The sequence below is a fragment of the Lolium rigidum genome, chromosome 5 (assembly GCF_022539505.1).
Source record: "Lolium rigidum isolate FL_2022 chromosome 5, APGP_CSIRO_Lrig_0.1, whole genome shotgun sequence".
Classification (NCBI taxonomy): Eukaryota; Viridiplantae; Streptophyta; class Magnoliopsida; order Poales; family Poaceae; genus Lolium; species Lolium rigidum.
In genome coordinates this window covers 62757874-62785862 of record NC_061512.1, presented here as the reverse complement: position 1 = coordinate 62785862, position 27989 = coordinate 62757874, and the positions used below count along the sequence as shown (strand labels likewise).

General features: G+C 45.3%; 1 protein-coding gene and 1 non-coding gene across 2 annotated transcripts; both read right to left on the bottom strand.

The window, feature by feature from the left end:
• Positions 1-15828: 15828 nt before the first annotated feature.
• On the bottom strand, positions 15829-15902 carry TRNAV-UAC. Its single transcript has one exon. It is a non-coding gene; the product is annotated as a tRNA-Val (tRNA).
• A 4832-nt stretch (positions 15903-20734) lies between these two features.
• Positions 20735-27239, bottom strand: LOC124656022. The gene is made up of 12 exons (XM_047194835.1): positions 25740-27239; positions 25523-25630; positions 25247-25426; positions 25084-25133; positions 24547-24656; positions 23892-24035; positions 23293-23340; positions 22982-23100; positions 22704-22910; positions 22013-22288; positions 21771-21900; positions 20735-21410 (listed from the first exon to the last, which is right to left on the bottom strand). Exons 1-12 carry the CDS (start codon positions 27237-27239, stop codon positions 21244-21246), a joined length of 3039 nt encoding a protein of 1012 aa, XP_047050791.1. The 3' UTR covers positions 20735-21243.
• Between the last annotated feature and the right edge of the window lie 750 nt (positions 27240-27989).

Below are 27989 nucleotides of genomic sequence, written 5' to 3'. Positions count from 1 at the left end.
GAAATTTCAAAATAAGTAAACTGTATAAAATTCGTAACTAATTCATACTTTATCCGAAAATTACATATAAGATATCAAAACGTTCAGAAAAACAAGATCAATGTGTTTACATCAGTTTCATGCATTCTTAAGAAACTTCAACCCTGTTTATATTAGAAGAACAAATGAACCCTTTTATTTATTTATGTGGTTTATGGAAATGCTAACCCTAGGGCATTCCAAACCCATTTAAATTGCGTTTCATGTTTAGGGATGATTTCAATACCTTTAAACATGTCATGTCATCATTTTTGAATGTGCATTGCATACACCATGTATTGAATGTTATTTCTCTATTCTAGTGTTTGCTTCTTCGCGAACGATAGAACACGTGCCGACACAAAGAAGATCGACAACACCAAAGGTTAATATTTGTCCACCGATAAACAAGTCAAGTACAAGATTATCGAAGATCCACTTCGGTTTGTTAGGGACAAAGGCAAGCCCTAACTTGGTTCATATATAGTTTTGAACTGCTTTTACTTCTGGTTCCTACATATTGCACACGATTCAACCGTCTTCTTTTATCGATAGGTAGAGTTATCCTATCTATTGCATGTTCCACCCTTGTAGCCTCAAATACCTGATCCACTGCTCCTAGCATAACTAGGTTGGGCATGTGTGCGTCGCTAGAGCCTTTATCTCTTTATGCTTAGCCATGCTTAGTTTGTTACGCTACTACTCCGGTCTTCGGACTGGAGCCTTACAATGGAATGAAAATAGCATGACAGGTTGACGTGGTAAGTATAGAGATGTTGTTGAACATGACTAAAGGCTCGGACAAGAGGCCACATTGGGATGTGGTGGGTTGTTTCGTTTCTGCCGACCCTAGGAACCGAGTTCTCGCCTCTTGAACCAAGACCGAGCGTACAACCACACGAGGCCCTATTATGGTACGCTCTCGACTCACTAACTTTCCTAGTAGATTTCATGAGTCACATAGTTTGCGTGTTATCTGGACATATGCATCGAAAACGTTTGTGAAAAGGTGCATAGCATACAGGTAGGTAAGCGTGGCCATGGTGGCTGGGGTTAGAGTCCCTGGGGAAATCCACCTCGCCTCACATCGTTAAGGACCGACTTCGGGACTTGACCCGTTACGGCGGAACAATCCTTAGCGCGTGACTCATGGTCTCGGCGACAGCAAGGTAAAGGTCGTGGTCAACCACTCTCTGCCGGCTCTCCAAGTAAGAGAGCTAATGTTCTGGCACTAAGAATCGGTTGGCACGTGTGGGTAAAGTTGTGCATCCCTGCAGGGTTAAATCTTTTTGAAAAGCCGTGTCCACGGTTACGGACGACTTGGGAATGGATTCTGTGATCATAGACAACTTGAACCTGATCGTAAAACTTGGCAATCAATGTGTGATTATGGACAACTTCTCCGGGTGTTGAGGGGGTGATCCGAGGATAGTGGTTCGAGCTGATGAAGATTGGTGGATACAGTATGATGATCAGTAGATCTAGAGATATCGCTCTCTTATCCCCTTTTAAAGGTTGTGAGTAGTCGAGCTTCTCCTCTCTCTTGTTTGATAAAGGAAAATTGGCTTTACGCAAAAGAAGCTCCACAGAAAGCCCGCATACCCACTTTGCTAAAAGGTTGTACTAAGTCTTGCTGAGTCCCTGTACTCAGCTTTGCATGCTTTTGTTTCAGACGAAGTCGCTCCAACAGATGGTGGTTTCTAGTCGACATCGATGAGTAGCTTGGGGTTCCCAGGTGGCAGCCTGGAATCTATGGGCTGGGACGTCGCCGTTATGCTCCTGGCCTCTTAGGTCTTTTGCTATCTTGCTATGTCTAATAACATAACTTCGCTTCCGTTGATTGATGTATGTCAGGTCAGTGACCTCTGCTTGTAATATTTTGGTTCTTCGCTCAATTATGAGCTTGTATTACTTCTTCAGTCGTAGAGTCACTGCTGTGTTACCGATTCTCTCACTGTAGTCTCTCGAGCTCTAGGTTAGGCTTATATCAGACGAAGATCTGGTATTTGTCTAATCCTGATCCCGGGGGTGCCACAACCGTACACCTACAAAATCCATCAAAGAAAATCTTTGTGCACGGTTAGAATTGTTCGAGTGTTGTTATCAAACACACAAAACAAGGTTATATATCTTGCTCTTACACTTTTGAAATCATGTGTGATGCTAGTGATTATGCCGTTGGTGTTGTTTTAGGCCAACGAGTTGACCAAAAGTTGAATGTTATTTATTATGTCGGTAAGAAACTTGATGGTGCTCCAAGGAACTATGGCACAACAGAAAAAATTAACGGTAATATTTGCATTTGACAAGTTTAGACTTATTTTTTTGATTCAAAAGTCATTATGCACTCTGATCATTCTTCTATTAAATATATTACGAACAAGAAAGATGCTAAGCCTAGATTAATAAGATGGGTTCTTTTACTTCAAGAATTGATTTGCATATTGTTGATAGGAAGGGTGAAGATAATCTTGTAGTTGATCATTTATCTAGAGTGGAAAATATTTTGGTAGATTCTATTCCTATTAATGATAGTTTTGCTAATGAATAATTTGCAAACATTAATGTATCTAGTGTTAGAGTATAAGAGTAAGTTCAACGATTTCTTGAAAACTCAGGGCTCACAAGCAATGTGCTCACAAAACCATCGCGAGGCATGTTAATTCGTACATAATGTTAATTTTTTCGATGAAACAGAGAAGCAGATTGATTACTTTTGTCCCCTTGTAAAAATGTCACATTGTCATATAGAGATCGACATCAAAGAGTTAATTAGATATACACCAGGAATTAGAAAGAAAACCACACATATGTTGATCTTAAAATGTTAGCTACAGAGGCCCCACCACACCGTCAGCATGAACATGAATTAGCTAGTCTGGCACGAGGCCACCGAGCTTGCCAAATACGGCATTCTCATGCCGAAGAAAGTGATTGTACCGTGTGTCTAGGCCATCAGCTTGGGCGGGCTGCCCATGCCACCAATGTCTCCAAGGACTTCGGACACAAGGTCTTCCTTCGCAGGCAGAAGGATGAGATGTGGCTCGACCTAAAGTACGAGGATGATAGAGACTACTCCTGGTGCTATTTCACGAGGAACAAGAGGCGGCGCAAACCGCTTCATTAGCGTTCATTGATGGCTGTGAAATACGGCACTTTTTCTCGCGTTTAAACCCTTAGCTAAGTCAAGAAATTGACTAAGTTTACCTCTCAACTTGCCACTAATGACTAATTAATGCAAACATGTGCAATATCTTCTATTTTTGGATAATGTGCAGGAAATCGCGTCATGATGACAAATGGACATGAAATTACTGAAGAAAATCACGTCAGGAGTACGACAAAGTTGACTATGCTAGAAGAGGTGGTTCCAGGGACTTTAACGGGCACTGGTACGGGCAAGCCCCGCCCGTACCGTCCGCCCGTACCCTTCCCGAGTTCAAACCCTATAAGTTTCGCGAAGGACCCCACGCCAAAAAGAGAGCCATTCGTCGCCAAACAGAGCCGCTACCCATCAGATCCATCAGCGCCACACCGAAGGAGATCTACCACCAGAGTTCATCCTTTCCATCTCCAATCTCCTCCATAGCCATATCCATCACCATTGTAATAGATATCTACTTGAGAATTGGTGATCATTGTAAGAATATTGTGATTTCAATCTAAGTATTTGCCACAATGATTTTTATCTTTGTTATTGATCTCAATATTATGTGTGAGTAGTCCTCACAGACTGCGGGTTGGGGTGAATCCTCGTAGCGTTTATATCCATCTAATCTTATTATATGTGTAAGGATTGAATGGGAGTTTTGCAATCTTGCATCTTTGTCTCTTTGTCTCGTTTCGATGATCTGCAGGTACCCATATCGTTCGGATCAATCAAGGGAAGATGTGGGATGAGTGGAGAACGGCGTGCTACCGCAAAACCTCAGTGACATCAAGGGAAAAGTAACGGTACATGTTTAGTGATTCATTTGGGATCATGGCACAATCATCTAGCTTAATGCTTTAGTCTGTATTCATATGCTTAATAACTGTTGTTGCTCGCGGCTGTGAGGACAGTGGTTGGACCAGAGGCTCTTGTCACCTCTGACTATAGGGGCAAGAGTATTTACGGATGTGCTACTCACAAATCTATTATCTCTATTTTATTTGTTACACATATGCGCTTCAATTATGTATGTATGCATAGCTACAGGAGAAACCTTAACCCTGACTTATTTCCATCATTGAATATAACCCCCCTTAAAAGTAAACTAGAAAGGTCCGGTAAACATAAAATAAAATAAACTAGCAAGTCTTGTAGACGTTTTCTTTACACCATTTTAGCAGTGCTTCCCAAGGTTCGATTAAACCTAGGTCTAGTAGGGAAAAAGCTTATCATACTATAATCCGTAATCCGGATCGAAGGTATCAACCCTTTTTCTGGCGTCGTTGTCGGGGAAGCAAGTTTGCTATTCTGGTAAGGTTACTAGAGACCTTGTTTGTCATTTTATTTTCTTTTTAAATTTTATTTACTGTTATTAGTTTACTATTTTATTCTCTACTTGAAAACCCAAAAAATAGTTACTTGTTCTTTTACAATCATAGGATAAAATACCAAAAAGATAATCACCATGGCAGAAAAGAAGCTTGGGTATGCTATCCCCAATGATGATTTTATTCGTGCACCCATAACTCACCCCACTGTTATAGCCGAGAACTATGAAATTAAACCTAACCTTTTGAGTTTGGTTCAGCAGAACCAATTTGGAGGCTCAACCGCTGAGGACTCAGGTATGCACTTGAATACATTCACTAAAATATGTGATATGATGCATTAAAGATGTTGACCCCAATGTGGTAAAATTACGCTTGTTTCCTTTTTCGAGCAAAAGCAAAAGATTGTTTGCTAGATTTGCCTAAAGGCACTATTACTTCATCGAATGAATGTACTAATATATTCACGACTAAGTTTTTCCCACCAGCAAAGACTATGCAGCTACATTCTAACATTATAGGTTTTAGACAATAAGACCGCGAGCCACTAGCGTTTGCATGGGAAAGGATGAAAGAGGCAACCATGAACTATCTAAGTCATGGAATGGAGAACTGGTTAATTTTGCACTTATTTTATATATAATTCCCTTAACCCAATGTCAAAGTCTATGCTTGATACTGCAGCTGAACGAACATTCATGAGCAAGCTAGTTGAACTAGCAAGGAGACTTCTAGATGATTTGCAGAGCAACCATGCCCACTGGAATATAGAAAGATCCTCCTCAAGAAAGGTTAATTCAATCACCGAAGGTAACAACGAAGAGCTTACTAAAAGGTAGATGAGCTTTTAAATATTCTAAAGGGTAAGGAGAGTACCCAAGTTAATGCCATCACCAACTCTAATGTTGAGGAAGTAGACTTCATAGCAAGAAACCCTTATAACCCTGCATGGAAAAGTCAAAACTATTTCTCTAATTTCCCAAAACAATATAATAATACTGCATGAGTTCCAAATAATAATTACACCAATGGTAATGGAACAATCAATGGTAATTTTTCAATTGAAAATACTTACAAATTTATTATGCATGCTCAAACTGAACAAAATAGCACCCTTACAAAGCTTACTGAAAATCATAGCACTATGTTAGGGGAATTATCTAATCAAACTGTTTCTCTTAAGAACGATGTTCAAGTTCTACAGGAATGGACAAAGACCGTTGAGGCACAATTGGGGAAGCTAGCTGAAAGTCAAACTATAATACTTGCTAGATTTGTAGATAAGCCAGAACCAAACCCCGTTGAAGACCTCAAGATGATGAGGATCGATAGAGAAGGAGATGCACCTAAAGAACTGGACTATAGCAATGCTCCAACACCAGAGTACTCTCTAGATCTAGTAAAGATGATTACGGTCAAGCACCCCAGAGTCGATGAAGGTAATGGTGCCATGTACCATCAATTTATTCATGAAGTAGCATGCAAAGTTCATGATTTAGAACAACAATATAAGAAGCTAGCTGAATAACTCCCAGCTAAGCTTGATGATATATTTGAGCCCACTATTAAGATTCATATTGGAACGAATGAGGTGGCTGCACTTTGTGATCTTAGTGCAAGCGTCTCCACCATTTCAAAAAGTCTGTTTGATAAGTTAGGAATGGGGCCATTTAAAACTACTGAGCTAAGACTTCACTTAGCTGATTCAACTTATAGACATGTTGTAGGAATTAAAGATAATATTGTAGTAGAAATTAAATGATGTCCTTCTCTTATTGATTTTGTTATTGTGGACATGCCTGAAGATCCTATAGCTGATATAATCTTAGGAAGGCCATGTCTTAGAACTATAAAAGCTCTAATAAATTTGCATGAAGGGAATGTGAGGATTGGGCTACCATCCCAAGACATATTTGTAGTACACTTCCCTAGAAAGAAGAAGGGCAAACATGATGATAATGGGATAATCACCTTGAAAGCTAATTACTTTGGAGTGGGTCTTCCACTTCCAATATCAAGGTGATCGCCATCTTGCTCAAGGTAATTGACCTTAACTAGAAGCGCTTCATGGGAGGCAACCATACTTAATAAAATTTTCTATCTAGTTCTTGTTTAGTTTAATGTTTTATTTGTTTGTTTGTTTTTGTTTTTAATAAAGAGTGTTCATGAGATCCTTTGGGAAAGATGAGAAGAAATAAATAACAATGCCTTTCGATTTTATACTAACAGTTTAGCATTCTTGATATTTATATACTGTTGTTTTTCCTTAGTCATTTTCGAGGTAATGTTGATGTACAAGGGCATGTGAAGGGATGCAAAGAAATTTATAAGTTTCGCAGGTTCCAGTAACTTTAGCGACCAACGGTACGGTGGGATCCGCCCGTACTGTCCGCCCCTACCGCGCGTCGGAAGCCACTACTAGGCAGGGAAGAGGTAAACCTAATCAAACTTTCATATCCTCTCTCTCTTCCTCCTCCAAACTCAAAAACCCACTCCTTTGGATCTCCAAATTTGTTCGTTTTTATTCGATTCCACGCACTCCATCGAAGTATGGTACGTTTCTCCTCCGATCCCCAACTTTTTATCCGCAAATCCATGCTCTAGCTCTTGTTATTATCAATCTAGACATATGTCATATTATGAACTTCATCACCCTGATGAGCATTCTAGATTTTCAAATTAGAGGAGATTCTTTTATAAGGTGTGTATAGGATGATCATATGTTTATTTCTATCGGATCAGATTTTTATTTTGGTAAAGTTTAAATTTTTGCTTAAGATACTTAACTGCTAATTACTTTTTAGATGAACACAAGGAGCCGCTCGCACGCCCTGGCTGCATAGGCTGCACTACCGGTTGAAGACACCCCCGCTTCGCTCGGTATCAAGTTCGATGACCGACATCATCTCAACCGTTTCAACCATTTCGAGGACCGCGAGATCAAGTCGACAAAATGGGCATGCCCCCATATTATGAACCAACTAGGCCTACGCCATGATTTCAATACTCTTTGCAACAATGTTTATTTGCTTGACTTTGTTTTTCAGGAGGCCGCCACCTATTGACATAGGCATCCCCAATGGGCCTGCCGAAGAAGATACCCGGGGTTTACTGAAGGCCCACAACCTGAAGGATAAGAAGATTCGGAAGCCCAAGATATCATTAAGGAAAGCTAGAGTTGTAATAGGAGGCATTATTTGTAATCTTGCGGGAAGGGTTAGAAACCCTCCCGAACTCTGTAAACTTGTGAATCACGAATCCCTCGGCTCCACCTCCTATATAAGGGGGAGTCGAGGGACAAAGAAAGGATCGAATCATTGTCTCTAAAACCCTAGCTTTTACATCGTCGAGTACTTTTCGGCTGAAACCTTCGAGATCTACTTGCCCTCTACATTCAACGAAACCCTAGTCTACAACTTGTAGGCATTGACAAGTTAATACCTTGTCAATTGGCGCCGTCTGTGGGAAATCCAGAGGCGACAAGGAGCTGATCTCGATGGCACGTTCAAGATCGTCGACTTCGTCGATAGCAAGCAACATCATGAACAGAGGTAAACAGATTGAAACTGATCTCGTTGATTTTGTTCCTCACCCGCCCTCCCGTTTGGATGCATATGCGTATTTGGAGGAGCCCATGGAGATGACGTTCGGAAAGTTCCACTTTCGCGTCGAGAAAGAAGGAACGTATCGTCCCGAAGTTCCGATCTCGTCGGGATTACCAACGGTCGATCCCGATTTTTCAAGCTCATCATCATCCATCGAGTCAGGCGATGAGGAGACTTCATCGCCACGCTTCATCAGCACCAAGGCAAGCGAGAAACTCGCCAAGATCTTCAGCGACATATCCTTGGAGTCATCCGCGGACTCCTATATAAGCGATGACTCAAGCGACACCGACAGCTTCGACTTCATCGACAAGTCCATCTCTATCGGAAAGGTCTTCACCAATCGCTGCTTGACACTCGAGGTCCTCAACACCCTGAAGCATACTGTGGGATAGTACCACAACTCTAAGGAGAATCAAACCAGAGTCGATAGGATATCATTCTGTTTGATGAACCGTGAGTATGAGCTAACTCTAGATGAGTGGTGCAACTACTTTGGCTTTGAGAATAGCACCACCGCGAACTGCTATGCATGCTTTTCTCTGAATCCATCTCCTATCAGATATTTTACTAGGATGAGCATATCTAGCGCACTCCCCGAGGGAATTGTATTGAGTGCCCTGCTATTCGCTATTTGTACTATGTTATTGCTAACACCTTGCAAGGCACGTGGTGATTTCACAAGACTCAAAGAAGAGGACATGATCATCCTCGCAAAGGCTGTGTTCCCAGACAACAACATCCGTCCAAACTTGGGTGCCCTTCTCATCCTCTACATGAACCACCAAGCACTTCAAGCTCGGGGCCCCATATGTGGAGGGGGAGTCATCACCATCTTGGCAAGAGGACTTAACATCAATGTAAGTAATTTACGAGCATTAGAAGGCCCTCGCCATCTTGGTTTTACTAGTATGAATGCATGTGGTATGGTTAGAAAGATAGATGGTAGATATTACTTCAACATACCGGGAGCTGATCACTTGATCGCTGCACCTCTGCCTAATGGCCTATTCTCTCTCGAGGATAGGTGTCTGCATTATGATGCGCAGGTTGAGGCAAATCTACCACAACAACAAAAGGAACCCGAAGGAGAAGAGGAAGTTGAACAAGAACATTCAGGACCAGAACAGGAGCAACAACCACTCCACGACTTCACCACCTATTAGGACATGTACGCGCTCGAAGGAAGCATTGAGAACATGAGCAACCTCGTCATCAACCTTCGAGACACCACCACCGATCTCAACTCTCAGTTCACTCATTGGAGCGGCCAATGGAACTTTAGAAATTATCCTCCACCACAATGAGTTCAACAAGAGGGTTTGCAAAAGCCTAAGCTTGGAGATGTGTTCCAAAAGCATTTTTATTTGTGTTTAATAAATTTGTACTCCAGCTCTTTGAAAGAGCTTTGAAACACCCGTGTTGGTCTGTTCCAACACTTTGCTTTTTATTTGTTTTCCATTTTTAGTTCGGTTTCCTTTTTATTTGTTTTTTTTAATTTCTTACTTTGTCGCCAATTTTTTTTTCTTTTTACCTCTCAATCCCAATTCACAAAAATACAAAAAGATTTTTTTCCTTTTATCCTTGTTCTTGAAAAAGCTGATTTGCAATTGCCTCTTTGCTTTGATATTATTAATGAGAGAGATTTACCAAGAGTTTTGAAGGAACACATCATAAGGAAGAGAAATATGAAGTCGCCTACAAGAGGTAAGACTTATGTATCCCCCTTTAGAAGTTTGAAATTGTTTATGATAGTCAGTAGATTTGCTAAGATATGGTATTAGTGGGAGTGGTTTGAAGCAATTGGAGTAGAGTTTTTATTTGTATGTTTAATTAATTGTGAAAGCTCTTACAATAGTTCATTTAGTTAACCAAGTTTTGCCTTGGAAATAATATTGCCAAACAAGTACAACAAGAAAAAGTCTAAAATGATGACTTGTGTGATGGCCGATTGTCTTAAGGGTTTAACTTTGAAGATACTTAACTCGATAGATGTTGGGATAGACTTGATAGTACTCTTGATAGGATTTGTTTGATAGAATTGAAACCTAGTGGTAGCTAAGATGCATGCCACGCTGTAATGTTGTGAATCAAAGTATGATAATGCTTTAAGCTTGTCTACAAACTGTGGTGCACACTCTTGGGATGCTAGAAACTCCGCTGGCTTATGAACGATTCGAGGTATAAATCCCAATTTCCTCTATAAGTTGAAGGTGCGGGTAGCTCGCGCGTACTACTAGCCTCTTGAGTACGTGTTGCAAATTTTATTAAAAGGTCATTCATGACTCTTGTTTGGAAACTATCAACGGATCCAAAAGTATCACTTCTCAAGTCTTGCCATGGACTCGCTACTACTCGAGGAATATTCTTGAAAGACAATGAATAAATAGTAAGTGTTTGTTATAGCCTTGATCAATTGATGTGGGCGTAATTAAGATACTTCATTGCTTATACCTCTTTTTAATATGAATGCTCATACTTAATTTTGATGATAATGAACTTCCAGTGTTCCTTGGCAAACCGAGAGTTAACTACTTAAGCTAGAGTGATTGTTTACACAACTAGTTATTCATACTTATAATATTTATTGTGATTATCTCGAGTTACCGATGCTTATTTTATATTCTTGGCACTTCTCTAACTATGCTAAGCTTTCAAATGTAAGAAGTGCTAGACTCATAAGGCTACCACTTGTAAGTAATTTTGCTTTCTCGTTATTTTGGTTTAAACGCCAAGTTCCTTATGGTTCTTTGTTTCTTGCTCGAGGACGATCAAATTTAAGCTTGGGGAAGTTGATGGCTGTGAAATACACCATTTTTCTCGCGTTTAAACCCTCAGCTAAGTCGAGAAATTGATTAAATTTACCTCTCAACTTGCCACTAATGACTAATTAATGCAAAGATGTGCAATATCTTCTATTTTTGGATGATGTGCAGGAAATCACGTCATAATGACAAATGTACATGCAATTACTGAAGAAAATCGCGTGAGGAGTATGACAAAGTTGACTATGCTCAAAGAGGCGGTTCCAAGGACTTTAACGGGCATTGGTACGGGCAAGCCCTGCCCGTACTGTCCGCCCGTACCATGTGCCGCAACCTTCCTGAGGTCAAACCCAATAAATTTCGTGAAGGACCCGACGCCAAAAGGAGAGTCATTCGTCGCTAAACAGAGCTGCCATCCATCAGATCCATCTACACCACACCAAAGGAGATCCACCACCATAGTTCATCCATTCCATCTCCAATCTCCTCCATAGCCATAGCCATCACCATTGTAATAGAGATCTCCTTTAGAATTTGTGACCATTGTGAGAATATTGTGATTTTAATCTATGTATTTGCCACAATGATTTCTATCTTTGTTATTGATCTCGATATTATGTGTGAGTAGTCCTCACGTGCTACGGGTTGAGGTGAATCCTCGCAGCGTCTATGTGCATCTAATCTTATTATATGTGTAAGGATTGAATATGAGTTTTGCAATCTTGTATCCTTGTATCTTTGTCTCATTTCGATGATCTGTAGGTATCCATATCATTCGGATCGATCAAGGGAAGAGGTGGGATGAGTGGAGAACGTCGTGCTACCGCGAAACCTCAGTGACAGAAAGGGGAAAGTAACAGTTCATATTTAGTGATTCATTCGGGATCATGACACAATCATCTAGCTAAATTCTTTGGTCTGTATTCATATGCTTAATAACTGTTGTTGCTCGCGGCTGTGAGGACTAAGGACAGTGGTTGGACCAAGATGCTCTTGTCACATCTGGCTTTAGGGGCAAGGGTATTTATGGATGTGCTACTCACAAATCTATTATCTCTATTTTATTTTTTACACATGTGCGCTTCAATTATATATGTATGCATAGCTGCAGGAGAAACCTTAACCCTGACCTATTTCCATCATTGAACACAACTCTCCTTAAAAGTAAACTAGAAATGTCTGGTAAACATAAAATAAAATTAACTATCAAGTCTTGTAGACGTTTCATTTACACCATTTTGGCAATGCTTCCAAAGGTTCGATTAAACCTAGGTCTACTAGGAAAAAAGCTTAACATATACAATCTGTAATCCGGATCAAAGGTATCATTCATCCACCACCAGAAAAGAACAAAGGCAAACGGACACGGTTCTCGTTAGTGCCCGGCCGCAACGTCAAGGATGCCATCGAGAACGCGCGACGCCTAGCCTTCATTCTATCGGCTACATAGGCCATCATTGTTACCTTCGACTCCGACGGGGAAGAATAGGAGCTGTCCATGGCCTCTGGCGGCATGGGCGCCCTGCCTAAGCGACTCCGACGAGGAAGTCTTCACTGCATACTAGATTTTTAATCCGTATGAGAATGAGTGACGTAATGTCCATCTGTATTCTCCATGTTATATTAAAGAGCTATTTTCCGTCTTAAAATAAACATGAAATGGTAATATGCGCCGGGCCGCTGGGTCAACCCCGACCCAAATGGACAAGGGGATCATAATGGATAATTTTATGTCCACAGCCCAAACAAATCAAAACATACACATTTATTGATCGAAATGAGTCAGGCCGCTGGATATGGCCTAAGAGTAAGTTCAACGATTTCTTGATACTCAGAGGTCACAAGCAATGTGTATTTCCTATAAACAGAAAACCCACAAAACCATCGTGAGGCCTCTTAATTCATACACAATGTTAACTTTTTCCGATGAAACAGAAGCAGATTAATTTTTGTTCCTTTGTAAAAATGTCACATTGTCATATAGAGATCGGCATCAAAGAGTTAATCAGATCTACACCAAGAATTAGAAAGAAAAACACACATCTGTTGATCTTAAAATGTTACAATCAGATCGACACAAACTTCCAACACGTTTGAGCGACATTCCACTAGGACGGAGGGATGAGTCCGGCGGCCTCGGCGATGGCGAGGCAGTTGCTGGAGAGCTTGCCGAGCTCGGCGTCCTGCTTGGCCATGAGCGGCTTGAGCTCCTCGCGGTCCTCGAAGCCCTGATCGCAGGTGTCGACGTCGGTGTGGCAGGTGTCGAGCATGGTGCCCGTGGTGTCCTTGTCGCCGGCGGCGATGGCCTTCTCCGCGTGGTCCAGGCTGTAGGAGATGTCGTCGAACGAGTCGGCGCAGTCGTTGAGCGGGCCCACCGCCAGCTTGGGCGTCTTGGGGTCGGCGGCGAGCGCCGTGGCCGTCTTCTTGGCCTCCGCCGCCTTGGCCCGCACCGCGTTCATGGCCAGCTTCAGCACGCCGGCGCCGTCCAGCTTCTTCCCGCCGGGTAGAGGTGGCTGCTTGGCGATGGAATCCTGGCAGAATTTCGGGTCGTCCGCCTTGGCGCACAAGGCCTTCACGACGTCGCCGCCGGGGGCGACCGGCGTGGGCTTCGGTGTCGGTGTCGGCTTCGGCGCCACCTTGGCGGGAGGCGGGACCTTGGCGGCCGCTCCGGGCTTGCGCGGCACGCACACGGCGCCAGCCGGCGGAGCAACCGCCGCGGCGGCGAGGAGTACGGCGAAGCAGGCGACGACGAGCGGTGGCCTCATGGCGTGCATGCGCGGGTGCCGCAGGGACGGGAAGGGGAGGAAAATAGAGAATCGAATTAGGTGGTCGCGTGTTAATAGAGAGGCGGGTAGTTATTTGTCGGTTGCTAAATTTGCTGGAACGGGGTGGGAAAGGAGAGGACTGGCTCGCCGGAAAAAATGGGGCCAATGGTGGCCGCTGGCAAGGAACCGCCATTTTTGGGACGGATCATAATCATCGCCTTGTTAGCTGCCACATTTATTCTTGCCGTTCCGGTGTGAAGATGAGACGAAATTAGATGGTGCAATACGCCACGCCAGGGCCTGATTCGTGTGTGGTATAACTTATACTCACTCCCATCCACAATAATTGTCGGGTTTTAGGTCATATAGGCAGTAGCGAAATTTGGTGAGCACTAGGGTACACCTGTTCTTCCATGCTCGACATTTCCATGTGCTACCTTTTTTAGATAAAGAAAATATATTAATATCAAAAGATACCAATTACATCCAGCCTCTGCAACAACGCAACACCCTAATAACAGTACGGATGCACACATCCAAAAAAAGAGAAAAGAAAACTAAGAAACAAAAGTCCCGCTACAGTATTCTAGGCCTAACAACAACAATACATCCATCACCAAGACCACACCTGAAATACAGACTCTCCAAAAGCGACGCCTCCAAGAAGGAAACAGTGCACCAGCGCCGTCGTCGCCCGACCAAAGATCTTAGGTTTTCACCCTGAAGATTGTCCCCGCTCTCAAAACAATGCCTCCAACAAAGTCATTGCCAGGCACAACCAGTTAAGGCCAGACCTTGGGTTTTCACCTTGAAAGATAGGACTCTGAATTTCACCTGTGTTGCCGCCCCACTTTCATACCACTGATGCGAAGCCCGGAACACCAAGCACGTCCCTCAACAACGCGAAGATTTGAACCTCCATTAGCTAGTCCTCCGATCGGCCTTCATGATATTCTCTTCTTCTGACTGCACCATGGACCAAAATGTCACTTGATGTCAGAGCTTCGCGTCGCTCCCTCCAGAACCAAACGGTTGGAATAAAAACGTAGGTGTGCAGGACCGAATACCACCCGATCCAGCAAACTCCAGGCAAAAGATGCACTATTCCATTCGCCGGCGGCACCTTCCGGAACTCAACACTCCGGCCAGATCAAGAAGGACAGACCTTAGGAAGGTCTCCATCTTCGCGCAAGAGAAACCCTAGGACCACCACCTTCAAACTGCGAAATAGACGAACATGACCCCTCGCCGCCATCTGATAGCCAGCGAAAACGAAGGAGGAATCGGTGGACACACCATCCGAGACCCACATGACCCAGATCTCAGATCGGGCCTGCCACGCCACGCGGTCTTAGACGCCGATACCACACCATCCACGCCTCGCAAGGTCGTTGCCCCATCCTCGCGCCGTCAGCTGAACCGACGACGGGTCTATGTGGGAACTAGACCCGCAGCCACCACCACCACCCATCGCCGGAAGGCCATGGAGGGAGCAGCCGCCGCTGCACATCGAAGGATATCCGCCCCGGACGCCGTGCGCGCCTTCCCGCAGCCGCCGCCCTAGCCTCCACAATGGATCGCCGCCACTACCACCCCCGACCACCTTTGGCGCCGGGGCTCGCCGCCACCGTGGCCGGCGCCGATGGCAGCAGCGGAGAGAGGGATGCGATAAGAATATGTGATGTAATGGTAGCCAATCATGTTACGCCTTTTTCTATGAAAGTAATGCTACACACAGGGAATGCACGATACGGAATTCAGTTGAATTACAACTTGTAAGTCACGGGAGGTCAGAGGATTACCACCAATTGACAACTTTCTTGTATCCCCGTAGGTTTAGCATTTCCGATTCTATAATATACTATTTTCGTTCTGAAATGTAATACTCATCCATCTAAAAGTAGATGTCTCAATCTTATCTAGACGTGGATGTATTTTTATACACACACCGAACCTTACGACTGATTGACAAGATACCAGTTCAGGTAACTGTGAACACTTACTGTACAACTAGAAGTTTAGAACTCAAAATCTCCCCAGTTCGAAGTTTTCAATGCATGCGTTTACTCTGCAGACTGTTAAAAGGGATATTCTTTTGTGACGAAGGATGTGCCAGAAAACTAAGTGAACAAAACACAACTAATCTAGCATGGGTATGACGGTGTGAACAAAGTTTTAAAAAGTACCAGCATATTATGGTGCTGCCCAGGCTCGAACTGGGGACCTTTTGCGTGTAAAGCAAACGTGATAACCGACTACACCACAGCACCTTAAACCTGGTTGTTGATAGTTAAGAATAAACAGGTACTTAGCCTATTGACTCCAGGATCTACGTGGAAACATCACAGACCCTTCGGGAGTAATTAAGATTATAAGCCCAGCATCTCGTCCAGCTTAATAAAGGTCGCATTTGTGTCATTGTATGTCTGATCCATGCCGACAACATCAACTTCTCTGAACATTTACGTCTGTTAGCTTAGCGACGTACTGCTGAAGTTTACCGTAGCGTCAAATCCTGAACATTGGTCTACAATCTGATGGTTCTTGTTTTTTTGACAGGACAATCTGATGGTTCAGAGTCAGCAGTACTGCTGACATAGTTCTTTCATGTCAGCAAATCCAAGCGGCTTAGAGCATCTCCAGTCGCGTCCCCCAAAGCGTCCCCCAAACCGCGCCGGATCGAGCGTTTGGAGGACGTGTTTTGTTCGTGCCGTGTTTGGAGGACGTCGCTCCCCAGCCGCGTCCCCCAAATGCCTCCCCAAATGAATATTGGTGCACGAAAATAAAGGTTTTCATTCAATTTTGATTATATATTACAAAGTTTGAATGAAAACGGCTAGATTTCATCCAAACCTAGACTACGACCGCCGGCGGTGCGTTCGATGGCCCCGCCCCGTCGTCGCCTCCCCTACGCCGCAGCTCCTCCTGCGCGCGCCTCCTCTCCTTGCGTTCGGCGGTGGCCAGACGGCTCCGCTCCCGCCGCGCGTCCTCCTCCGCCCTCCCCTGCTGCGCCGCCTGGAGGGAGAGCTCGACGGCGCGACGAATCTGCGCCTCTTCGCGGGCACGGGCGTCGTCCTGGAGCTTCTTCTCCGATTCGAAGGACTCGACGAGCGCGCGTTGCTGATCGGCCGTCTCGTCCGGGTGCGGCCCGTCGTCGTCGGACCACTCGAACTCGTCGTCGTCGTCGTCCTCCACCTCGGTCTCCTCCGCCTCGGCCTCCTCCTCCTCCATTGGCGCCTCCTTCTCCACATCTGTTGGCGCCTCCATCATCGCCGCCGCCAACACGTCGGCCTCCGCCGCCAACTGGTCCGCCCGCCTCCCCCAGATCGCCGCCAGCGCCGCCTCCCGTTGCTGACGCTCCTCCGCCGCCAGCTGCTGCTGGCGCTCGATCGACTCCCGTCGCCGGCGCTCGATCGACTCCCGCCGCCGGCGCTCGATCGACTCCCGCCGTTCACGGTACAGCGCATCCCGCTCAACGCGCTGGCGCCGGCGCTCGTCAACCCACCGCCGCTCCATCTCCTCCCGGTACCGGCGCCGTCGCGCCTCTTGTCCCGTCGAGGCGTCGAACGCCGCAACGGTGTCGCACTGCTGCTCGTGCCACGCTGCTGCCGCCGCGGCCTCATCAGCAGCGGGGCCATGTGCGCAGAACGCCGCTAGATCCGCCGCCTCACGGTGCTGGCGGGCCTGCTACTCCATTACCTCCCACGGCTGCTGACGGTGTGCACGCCACCGCTCTTCCCGGGCCGCGGGGTCGGTGTCGACCTGCGATTTCGGGACTGCAAGTGGAGGAGACGGCAGTGGAGGGAAGTGGCCAGCGCCGGGGTGGTTCGCCATTGCCACTGGTGGTGGAGGAGACGACGGTGGAGCGACGAGGGCTGTGTTTGTTGCCGGCGGGGTGTGGTGGCTACCATTGAGCCGGGAGACCTTTTATAGACGCCAGCGTCGGGAAGAAAGCGCGGGAACGGGCGAGAAGAGGCGGGAAGATCGCGCGGGAACGGGCGGTGGCGTGCGAACGCCGGCGACGCGTGGAGGCTGCGCATCACCGACGAGACGTCTCGCCTGCCCCTCCGTCGCCATTAAGGCAAAGATGCCGCCGTGTGTCACTGCGCGCGAATAACTTCCGTCGCGAGGTAGGCGACGGTTAGGTTAAAATTAACTGTGCCGCTGACGGGTCGGTCCCGCCACTCCCCGCCTCGCTTTTCGTTGTGTCCGGCGTGCCCGGAGCGTCCTCTGTGGGACGGGGACGGGCTCGGGGCGCCGGACACCGTATCGGGGCGCGCCGGACAAAAATGATCTTTGGGGGACGCGGCTGGAACGTTTTTTTGGTCCAGCGCGCCCCAAATTGCTTTTGGGGACGCTTTGGGGGACGCGGCTGGAGATGCTCTTAGAGGAATGTGGAAAGAACATCACTAAGAGTATTTCCAGTCCTATCCTCCAAGCCACGTTCGGTTAAAGCGCTGGATTGGTCGTTTGGAGGCTACCGCATTTTGGTACCGCGCTTGGGGGCATCCCTCTCCAGCCGCATTCCCCAAACCTGACCCCAAACCAATTTTATATTTAAAATTAATGTTGCATACATAATTTTGGAGATGCTTTGTCGCTTTTACACGAAAAAACATTGAAACGGATGACTGAAGAACATGAAACCTTAGAAACACCAAGATTGGGCATAAAACCTAGACTAGAGGTCGGCCCTAGTCTTCTTTGCCGTTGTCATCGTCGTCGCTGCTGTCGCAGAGTCGTTGTAGTGGATACGGCAAGACTCTTTATCAAACACCTTGACGCTCATCTCGATGTCACCTTCGTAGAAGAAGTTCACCAAGCAGCCGACCTCGAAGTCGTGGTCGCGGGCGAACTTCTTCCAGCCGGTGTAGAGGTACATCTTGCCTTCCCGTTGAACAAGACCTCCACCGTCCACCGACTGAAGTCGCAACGTGCTTCTCGCAGGGTCATCGGGGCTGGCTCCCGACCGGCGAGAAATTTGACGAACGCGTCCTGGAGCTTCTTCTTGCCAAAAGGGTCATCGTTGTTGAAGACGACAAACTCGAAATACTTGTTGCAGGAGCAATCCTCTTCCTCAAGCGACGAGCGTGCAGCATGACCGCCCGCCCCTGCCGCGGTCGCGACCATGCTGACATGGAGCAGTTCGGTCGCGGCGGCTAAGGTTGTGGATGTGTGGTGCTAGGGTTGTGTGGGAGGGGCGATGAGCGAGCATCCCGTTTTATACACCGGCGGCAGGCGAAGGGACGGTAGCGCGCATTAATGTCCGCACGCAGGACAAGGCACGATGAGACGTCTCGTTGCACCTCTAGGAAAACTGCACCATCACTGCACGGAAATTAAATTGTGTTCGACAAAGGTAGGCGACGGGTGCGCGACAACCTGTGTGGCTGACGATGCTAGCCCGCCACTCGCGGGTTTTCGTTTTATCCGGCGTCCCCGCAACGCCCCCTGTGTAGCGGGGACATGCTCGGGGCGCAAGACACCATATTGAGCCACGCCGGACCGAAAAGGGCTTTGAGGCGCAGGCTGGAGAGGTCAAACGTCTGGTGCGCCCAAATCCCTTTAGGGGACACGAGTGGAGAATTGCGTTTTTTTAGTTCGTGTTTACAGGTTATGTTCTGCGCCAGCTGCAAAATCTTCCTCCCCACATTTTCGGAAGACTGAATATATGTGACTGAATATACGTTTTTCGGTACCGAAGTTTACGTTACTGTTAGAGATGCCCTAACTATGCACATAAACATCCAAACCTATGCACCTATGCTGAGTGCTGGGTTAAGCCTGACTGGGAGCTAACACACTTTCATTTTAGACAGACATCGGAATGTATCAGGATTCAAAAAGAAACAAATGCACCCAACTGAAAGCTGCATCGAGCATACATACTAATTCTGATAAACCAGGACAAGACGGAACTTCTTGCACCCAACTCCTCTATTAACATTCTCTTCTACGCTAGTAGGATCATAGTGTGGTATCTGTTTTCTTGCTTGAATGCTTAGATCTGTAAAAGGAAATTACATTGTTTTAAACAAAAACCGCAACAAAAATGAACCAGTCCTCCACTGGTTTCGCTCCTAATTCCTGTTTTCATAATCCCTTATTATGATACTTTCAGAGCTACAGTGGCTAAGATAAAACGACGTGGTGCCATTATATGGGGCATTAGGCCCAAAAGCATAATCCATCAGTTCCAACGAGAAACATCACAAAGATCAATGCAAAATATAAATCCACGGAGAAATCAAATCATCGAGAAACAGCGAAATAGTGACAACAAGTAAGAAAATCGGTCGAAATTTGGGTCTAATCGTCTGACAGAGGTTTGCATTCTGCAAAGCTATACATCAGTCTACTTGATGACCTCAAAAAATAGAACTTGAGGCTGGAGCTTGCAGTCCTTGAAACGTTCTAGCAAATGCTCCCAAGTATCTACTGTCTGCATGGAGAGTGTTCACATCAACAAATCCAGAAGTAAGAATCAAATGGCTACAAGATAGAATACTGAGGATTCATGAGTCACTTACCTCGACAGTTTCGAAGTCATATATGAGCCACTTGTCCTCGTTGTCGCGGGCAAAAAAGACATAGCTCTCATCAGCACAGCAAATCTGCAAAAGTTAAGATTGCCATGTGGCATAAGATGGATGCTAAGTTGCATTGTAGTTGCAAGCAATGAATATCCTCACATATATAAGCAGGCAAATGAAGTAACCAGAGCATTAAACCAACCTTACAGTACGCCTGTAGTAAACTCAAAGCAGCTGGAGCCTGACTCTAGTAAAACATAGAGAGAGAGAGAGAGAGAGAGAGAGGGGGAGAGAGAGAGAGAGAGAGAGATAGAGAGAGAGAGAGAGAGAGGCACAAAAAGGGTTACTCCAGCTTATGTTCTGCAAACACTCCATGTGATTTCATGAGACCATTTCCTATTATATATGAAGAGACGGAAAATATTGCAAGATATACGTGTGAGAGCAGCAGAGGTTACAAGGTTCAACCAGGTTACCTACATATGATAGTTCTCCGATGTTCAATCAATTGGAAGTTTAACAAAAAAACCTTAGCAACATTAGGATCACACATGCTGTTGATTCTTGTCAAAATTCTTCTGTTGAATCTCTCAAATATTTTGATATCTATGAAGTAGACAGGAGAACGTATACCACAGATAGGACCGATTTGATAACTTGCAAACATATCCTCAAGCAATTATATGATATCACCAACTCAGTTATGACGTATCATAGTCAAACCCATTATCCAATTCTTTAGAAATAGCAGAAATGCCTTGTCAAGGTAACCTAGCAGTTTGAACCTGGTGGCAGTGCCATATAGTACCGTGCTCCATTTTATTCCACAATAACAGGAGCCTTGCTTCAATCTTACACTAATAAAAACTTGGTTCCTCTCCATTTGTGAGTATAACACAACATTTATGCTGATAATGAGAAGCATCGGGCACATCTCAAAATTGACGTAGCATCGAACCACAGCCAAGGAAGAAGTAACAATAATCAACATAACTTGTAAATTTGCAGGTCAATGAATGTATCAACCAATACCAAATAGCTGACAGAAGTATTTGTTCAGTTCTTTTAACAAACCAATTTAGGAGAAAATAACAATTTGCTGTGGACGTACCATGGAGGTGACAGTATACATAGTTGAAGAATCGGCACTTTTGCAAAAGAATCCAGTGTCAACAGGAGACGTGATGCCAGCCAGGACTTCAGAGAGTGTGTCCTGGCTTTCACTGCCACCAAGCCAGTTCAAAACTGCAAAATAATAGCAAAATAAAGCATCATGATTAATATTTTTGGTGCAAACTACTGCAAGCTATGTCGATTTGTAAATCCAGCAACAGCCTCTTGAACCAGCACAGCAGGAAATTTCCAGTAACCTTAATATGAAGACAAATATGTCTTTCCACAATTCAATTTTTTGAAAACTAATTCGAGGTTAAGAAGTCATGTCACACTCATTATTGTACAAATGTAGTAATATTTGACTGGGGTTCCAAGATATGGTGTATTGCAGAAACTGGTAAGAGTTATACATCTGGAATGTCATTTTCTGTTTTGCCACAAAAATGGCTACATAAATTGCAACTTATTATTTGAGACAAGCCACTTTACCTATTGTAAAGAAATGTGGTGTGTTTGAAAGCAACAGATCAATATTCAGCATAATTCCACAATCCTTGCATTTGTTGTCCTCACAGAACCGTTCATCCAATAGAACTGGAAGCTCTGCAAAGGACTTGATCTGCACAACGACAATGATAACCTCTAGTCAACATCTCCTACTTGCTAGAATACTGTTGGGTATCCACGTATACAACCTTGGCTAGACATAAAATGTAGTGCATACGGCATACCTTTGTTGTTTGAGGTGAACCAGCATCAAGTTTATGGAAAAGTGCGGTATATGGGTATTCGCCAGAACACTTCCCACACTTGCAGCTCATTCGCACATTGAATTTGATCCCAAAAAGTTTATGTGTTGGGCATATGCAATCTCCACACGTGAATGGTTTCACCACGTGTTTCTCCGTCTCCTTGTTTAAACTAAAACGTGAACAAGTTTCTGACATATGCAATCCAATGAGAATTGTGGCCGCAATCTCAGAAGCAAAATTTGACCCAACCTGCAACTGGAAATTGATTCACAAGGTTACCTTGTGAAGACAAAAATGTGCATCATATAATCAAATAGAACTAAAGCAGAATACAGATGCTTTTAGTTCAATACTTTACAGATAACACAACAAACAAAAACAAAGACTGGTAGAGCTTAGACAACAAAGAATATACCACAACGTACCAGCATTTTCCCATTCTAGTGTAAGAAGTACTACATCTGTCATCTATGTATTGTTAAAAATAGTCACAAAGCTCCAAAATCACCACATATTAAGAAATGTCGCATACAAATAAAATAATCTGAAGGTAACATCAGAACCAAATTGGATCCCAGACTCTGCTTTCATGTGGTAAACTAACATTTAATTAAAAAAATCGACAGAATGATCATGCAAATATATACAAGATGGCGACTAAGGTGTATACCTTTTCAGAAAAAATGGTGCAATCTACTCCACAGAGAAGGGTCTTCATGTAAGTCAGTACACCATCCGTTAAGTGGTAGTCATTTTTCTCCCAAGAAGTGAAAATTTCATAAAATTGCAGAGCAATGCAGACATTGTCAGCAGACATGATCCATACAAGTGGCTCAGTTAGAAAATTATCTCTGAAATGCCTCAGATTGCACAATGACTGCATGCAAACATAAGAAATTATAAGCTGATAGATGAAAAATAAAATAAATAGATGCAAGTTTCTCTTACCCGTATGACTAGGCTCAAGATAGACAGGTCTTTATCCGCATTGATCTTGTTGAATACATTAAGACTTTTTTGACAGCTGGAGGTGCTTGCCATTTCCTTGACAGATTGGCTAGAAGTTCCTATATCATATACGAGACTGTAAGAACTATTTGCGAACTTACAGAACAAAGAAAAAGAAATGAACTGCCACACATAGTAAGATAGTTCTAGTTTCAACTTGTCTATGGCGGTTCATGAATATGAAGGACTCTATGTTTGCTTCAACAGCTCCAATGTAGCAATGCAAAAGTAATTGCAATATCAGTGCTTACCAGAGGAAACATCTGGGTCACCGTGCAACTCCACTGCAGCAGCCCAGCCTACAGAGATACAGTGTGAAGGGTTGTTATCACAGGATAAATGGTAGGGAATAAGTTTAGCCAGAATAAATACACCGGCTGCAGCTTGTAGTGTAAAATAGCAGTGCATATCCATATGAGAAGACTAGATCGCAAGAAATGAAACTTTCCTAACCTCTGATCATCTGTCAGTACTCACCAGTATGGTCACAAAACGAGCAGTTGGGATACGATTTAATAAAACAACAAGAGTACATTATGAGTAGTATACCCAAGTTGGATTATTGGATATTCCCAGAAATAAGACTCGCAAGCATACAACTGGAAATGAAGTGCAAAAGGTGTTCCATGTTATTGCAATTTAAGTAGATTTTTGATGGTTAGCAAGTATAAGTTCATAACAGAAATAGATCGTAGACACTTTCTTATTATGCTACTCTACATAAAATGTGCCATCACAGTAACATGCAACAATTCCCAGCATTGAAAAGATAAAAACTTCTAAGTATCACAGAAATTCCAGTAGCAGTTACAATGGAGGTATGGGTATGCATTCATGCTGAGAAACATACGTTCCATGTGGAGCTGTGCAGCATAACTAGCAGAACATCCCTCCAAGGGTATAAATCTAGGACGACTGTGATCATTCTGAGCATTCTGAGCATTGCTCTTCTCTCCATCATTGTTGTATGAACAGTTGGCTTCCTCGGGCCTATCTGTTTGAGGAAATAAAAAAACGCAAGTGTCCCAAACGTTAGCTAGACTTACACATACAGATAGTCAACGTATACGAAGAAAAGACATCTCTAAGATAGGAGTTTCTGAGAAGCTATAACAGATGACCATGTAAGTGAACAAAAACAGCAAACACCCCTTTTTACTAGTAGTAAAATGGCTAATTATATTTTCAGGGAATAGTAGATTATGATTACACTTTGCAGGTAAAATACAGTAGATGTGTGACTTCTGTAGAGTGTTGTATCGGCATGTATTAAATGCATGCAATGATGAAAAGCCGAATAGGGGCTCCATACAGGGGTGTTGGTACACTAAAGATCTCCTTATTGTTACCAATGTGGTAAGTGCAGCGAACATAGTGGGAAGCACTACTTTTTGAGCTGGACTAATGTTTAAGGTTTGTAATGTAATTACAATCTCCTTTTGACATAGAAAAAAGAACAACAATGATCACTTGGGTGCTGGCAAGAGATGTTGTCTAGATGTCACCTTTTTTTTCAAGTTCCGCCTCTGCACTTCCTGCAAGAACGTCAATTGGTGGATCCGTAGATCTTTGGTCTACCATGGTCTCAGAATTGCTATCTACAACATGAACCTCACTGCATCATTAGTGAAACCAGTGAGCTTCCTTGCGTAGTTCAGAAAAAGGAGGGAAGTTTAACAGCCTAGTTGAGTTTTCTGTAGTCTATCTGTATATAGCAGATGCAAAAAAATTGAGAAGAACATAACTGAACTCTAAAATTAATTATTTTATTTAGTTGAGACTCGCTAGTTCCCATTCATCAGTTGCCGTTTTCATAACTGAACTCAAGTTAACCATTAGATACTAAAGGGATTTCTTGAAAGCACAGGTAAATATCGCAGTCAGTGATACTGTCTACTGGCTACAACATCCAGTGTGCAGACAATCAAAATAAGACATCTATATGGTGATAGTCATTGCAGAGCCAAGTACAGAAGTAACCAGAACTTTATAGAAAGAGTAAACCTGACAGCCATAATATTAAGGGTTTGCCTATTTTGTACCTTTCTTCACATTTTTCACCATCCTTAAGTGTCTCGTCTGAGCACAAAGGCTGTAAACAATTTCACCATGTTAGCTTCAGCTTTAATCAGATAAATTAACACATCGTAGGAACTGTAGCACAGAAACAGTTTCAGTACAAGTCGTAAAGGTAAACAAAATAACCTGCAAGTTTTCTGTCTGTAGGTTTTCACCACTTGGGTTGTCAATATTACTGGCGTGTACCACAGAAACATTCCTGTCAGGGGCAGCAGGAACATTACTGGGCATAATGTCTATATCGGCATCCCCTATGAACCTACCAAGATCCTCTGCGCTAAGAGCAATCGAATTTTTCATTTGTATCTGCAAAGATGGTTATCAGTTAGCACACAATGCGAGAAATTGAGCAAAAAAAATGAATATAGCTGGAGAAATCAAGCATTTCATATGTTAACGAACCCATTGGAATGATCTCGCAAGGGGGAGGATGACTTCACGGTGATCCAGAGCAGAAGTTTTGAGGAACTTAAGCCACAAGTCATGTATTGTGAAACTCAACTCCTCATACTGCAGTTTGAAACCACGTCAACCATTAGCTGATAAACATTACTATCAGCGGAACAACGAAACAAGGAAGAATGCTAAACTGAAACCATGTCATGTAAAAGTGCCAGACCTTGGTGCTAAGTTTATCTTTAGGTAACATCCTCAGCTTCTTCTTGATATCCGCAATGATCTCAGCTCCTTCTGTGCATTTCCTTTGTCGCATTTCAGCAAGGGGTTCTGCTTGGATTCCAACAGATGGTGAAAGGAGCAAGGATTCAAACATAGGTTGCACCACTGGTAAATGGAAGATGTCATGCTTGTCTGAATCTTGACGGAGAGTTATCGCATCAAGTGGGTGATCATCATCCTTTGCTGTATTTTCATAGAGATCTGAACCTAAGACTGACTGCAGCTTATCCCAGAGCTCATCTCGGTGCTTCTTGCGCATGTGTACCCAGAGCGATTCAATGTCCGGAAACTTTTTGCCATTACAACTGGTATTGGGGCAAACAAAGAAACTCCATGAACTCTGATTCTGGAGAAAGCGCACTACATCAGATATGGTCTTGGCGGCCGACTTGTCGATTCCATCATAGTGCTCCTTGAGCTTGTCAATCCTCAGTGATATGACCCTGTCAACCCTGTCGCCCTGTTGCGTGGTTTGGATAGAGGTCCAGCATACGGCAGCCACAACTATGATCCGCTTGAGCAAGATACGGAGCTGTCTGTTGACAGAAGATACTCTGGATTCGTAATCTGCGCCGGGAACAGATACAGCAGGAGGTATGTCATCCCACCTGGGGTCAATGGGCTCCTCGATGCGAAGTGCACGGCGGCACTCTCTCTCCGCTCCATCAAAATCATCCAGGGCGAACAAGACCTTGGCGTGGAACAAGGCAATCAGGATCGAGCGTTCGAAGCTACCCGCCGCGCGAGAAATCAGGGCGAGAACGCCGCGCAGAAGCTCCTTCCTGCGAAATCCCTGGTCGAGGGCACGGACTTGCTCCAATTCCATGTTTACGCGGAGCAATCGGGCGCGCGACGAGTAAGGATAGGTCTCGGCGAGAAGCTTCATACGCGCTCGCACTTGATCAGCAGTGGCGTCCTCGCGGAGCCACCTGGCGGCCTGTATGGGCACAACGTCGTTGTTGATCATGTTCGTCAAGTCCTGCATGATGCCTTCGGCCTTGCGCACAACGTCAGCCTTCCTCGACTTGGCGGTGTTGCCTCCGGTAACGTCGAAGCCCACGTGGTTCACCGCCGGGTCGGTGTGGTTGGCGGTGGTCGAGACGACGCGGAATAGCTCCATCACCGCTTCGGCGAACCGCTGGTTGGCCGAGAGCGCCTCGGCGCGGAAGACGGCGGTCAAGACGCAGTTGGGCGCGATGCGCGCAGCGGCGGTGAAGGCCTCGAGGGCGTCGCGGTTGTGAGACGCCTCCAACTTCGCAGCAGCCTCGTCGTCGCCGGGGGCCCTGTCCTTCCACGCCACGCCGGCGGCGTGCACGTGGAAGGTGCCGACGAGGTTGAGAGCGAGCGCGGAGTCCGGGTTGGCCCGGGCGAGCTCGGTGGCGCAGGCCAGCGCCTCGTCGTACTGGCCGGCGGTGTGGAGGTCTAGAGCCTCCCGGGCCATGGCTCGTAGGCCGCGAGCCATCGCAAGGGCGCGCGGAAACGCCGAAGTGCCGCGGCGCGAAGGGGAGAGGCGCGCGAGGTGCTCGTGGAAATGCCGCAACGCAGGGGGAGGGCGGCGGGCGGCGGGCGGCGGGCGGCGGTGGGTGCGAGACGGCGGCGACCTAGGGTTTGGGCGGAGGAGGAGGCGAGGTGAGACTGGGATTGAGGATTCGGCGGTGCTTGGTTTGGTTTGGTGAGGCGTGCAGGGGAAGGAGGAGGAAGACTACTTATAATCAGAGAAGACCAGGGCGAGCGATAATCGGGGGAACGAAACCACTGTGGCTGCACTAATATCTCGACGCCGCGCTGGAAGTTGGCGGCGTCGGTTTCCTCTAGCACTTGCTCTTGGATCCGCCGGTAGCGCTGCGCGCTGAAGGATGCCAGGATCGCCGCCTACTCCGCCTGCTTCGGGTCACTCTAGAACTACTCCTCGACGCTCCACTGCGCCGCCTCCTTCATCACCTTGGCGTCTACGTCTGCAACAAATACCTCGTTCCACTCGTAAAACTCGGAGTCGTTGGAGGAGCCGTCGAAATGGAAGTCCGCCGGCTCCAACTCGTTGTCGCACTGCGCCAGGGCCACGGGCTCGTTTTGCGGTGGTGCCACGGGCTGTGGTTCTATCTGCGGCGTCGTCACCGACGAGGACCATTCGAGCCAACCATGGAGTAGGTGGTGGGGAGGCGGTGTCGTTGCCTATTCGATGGTACCCCGG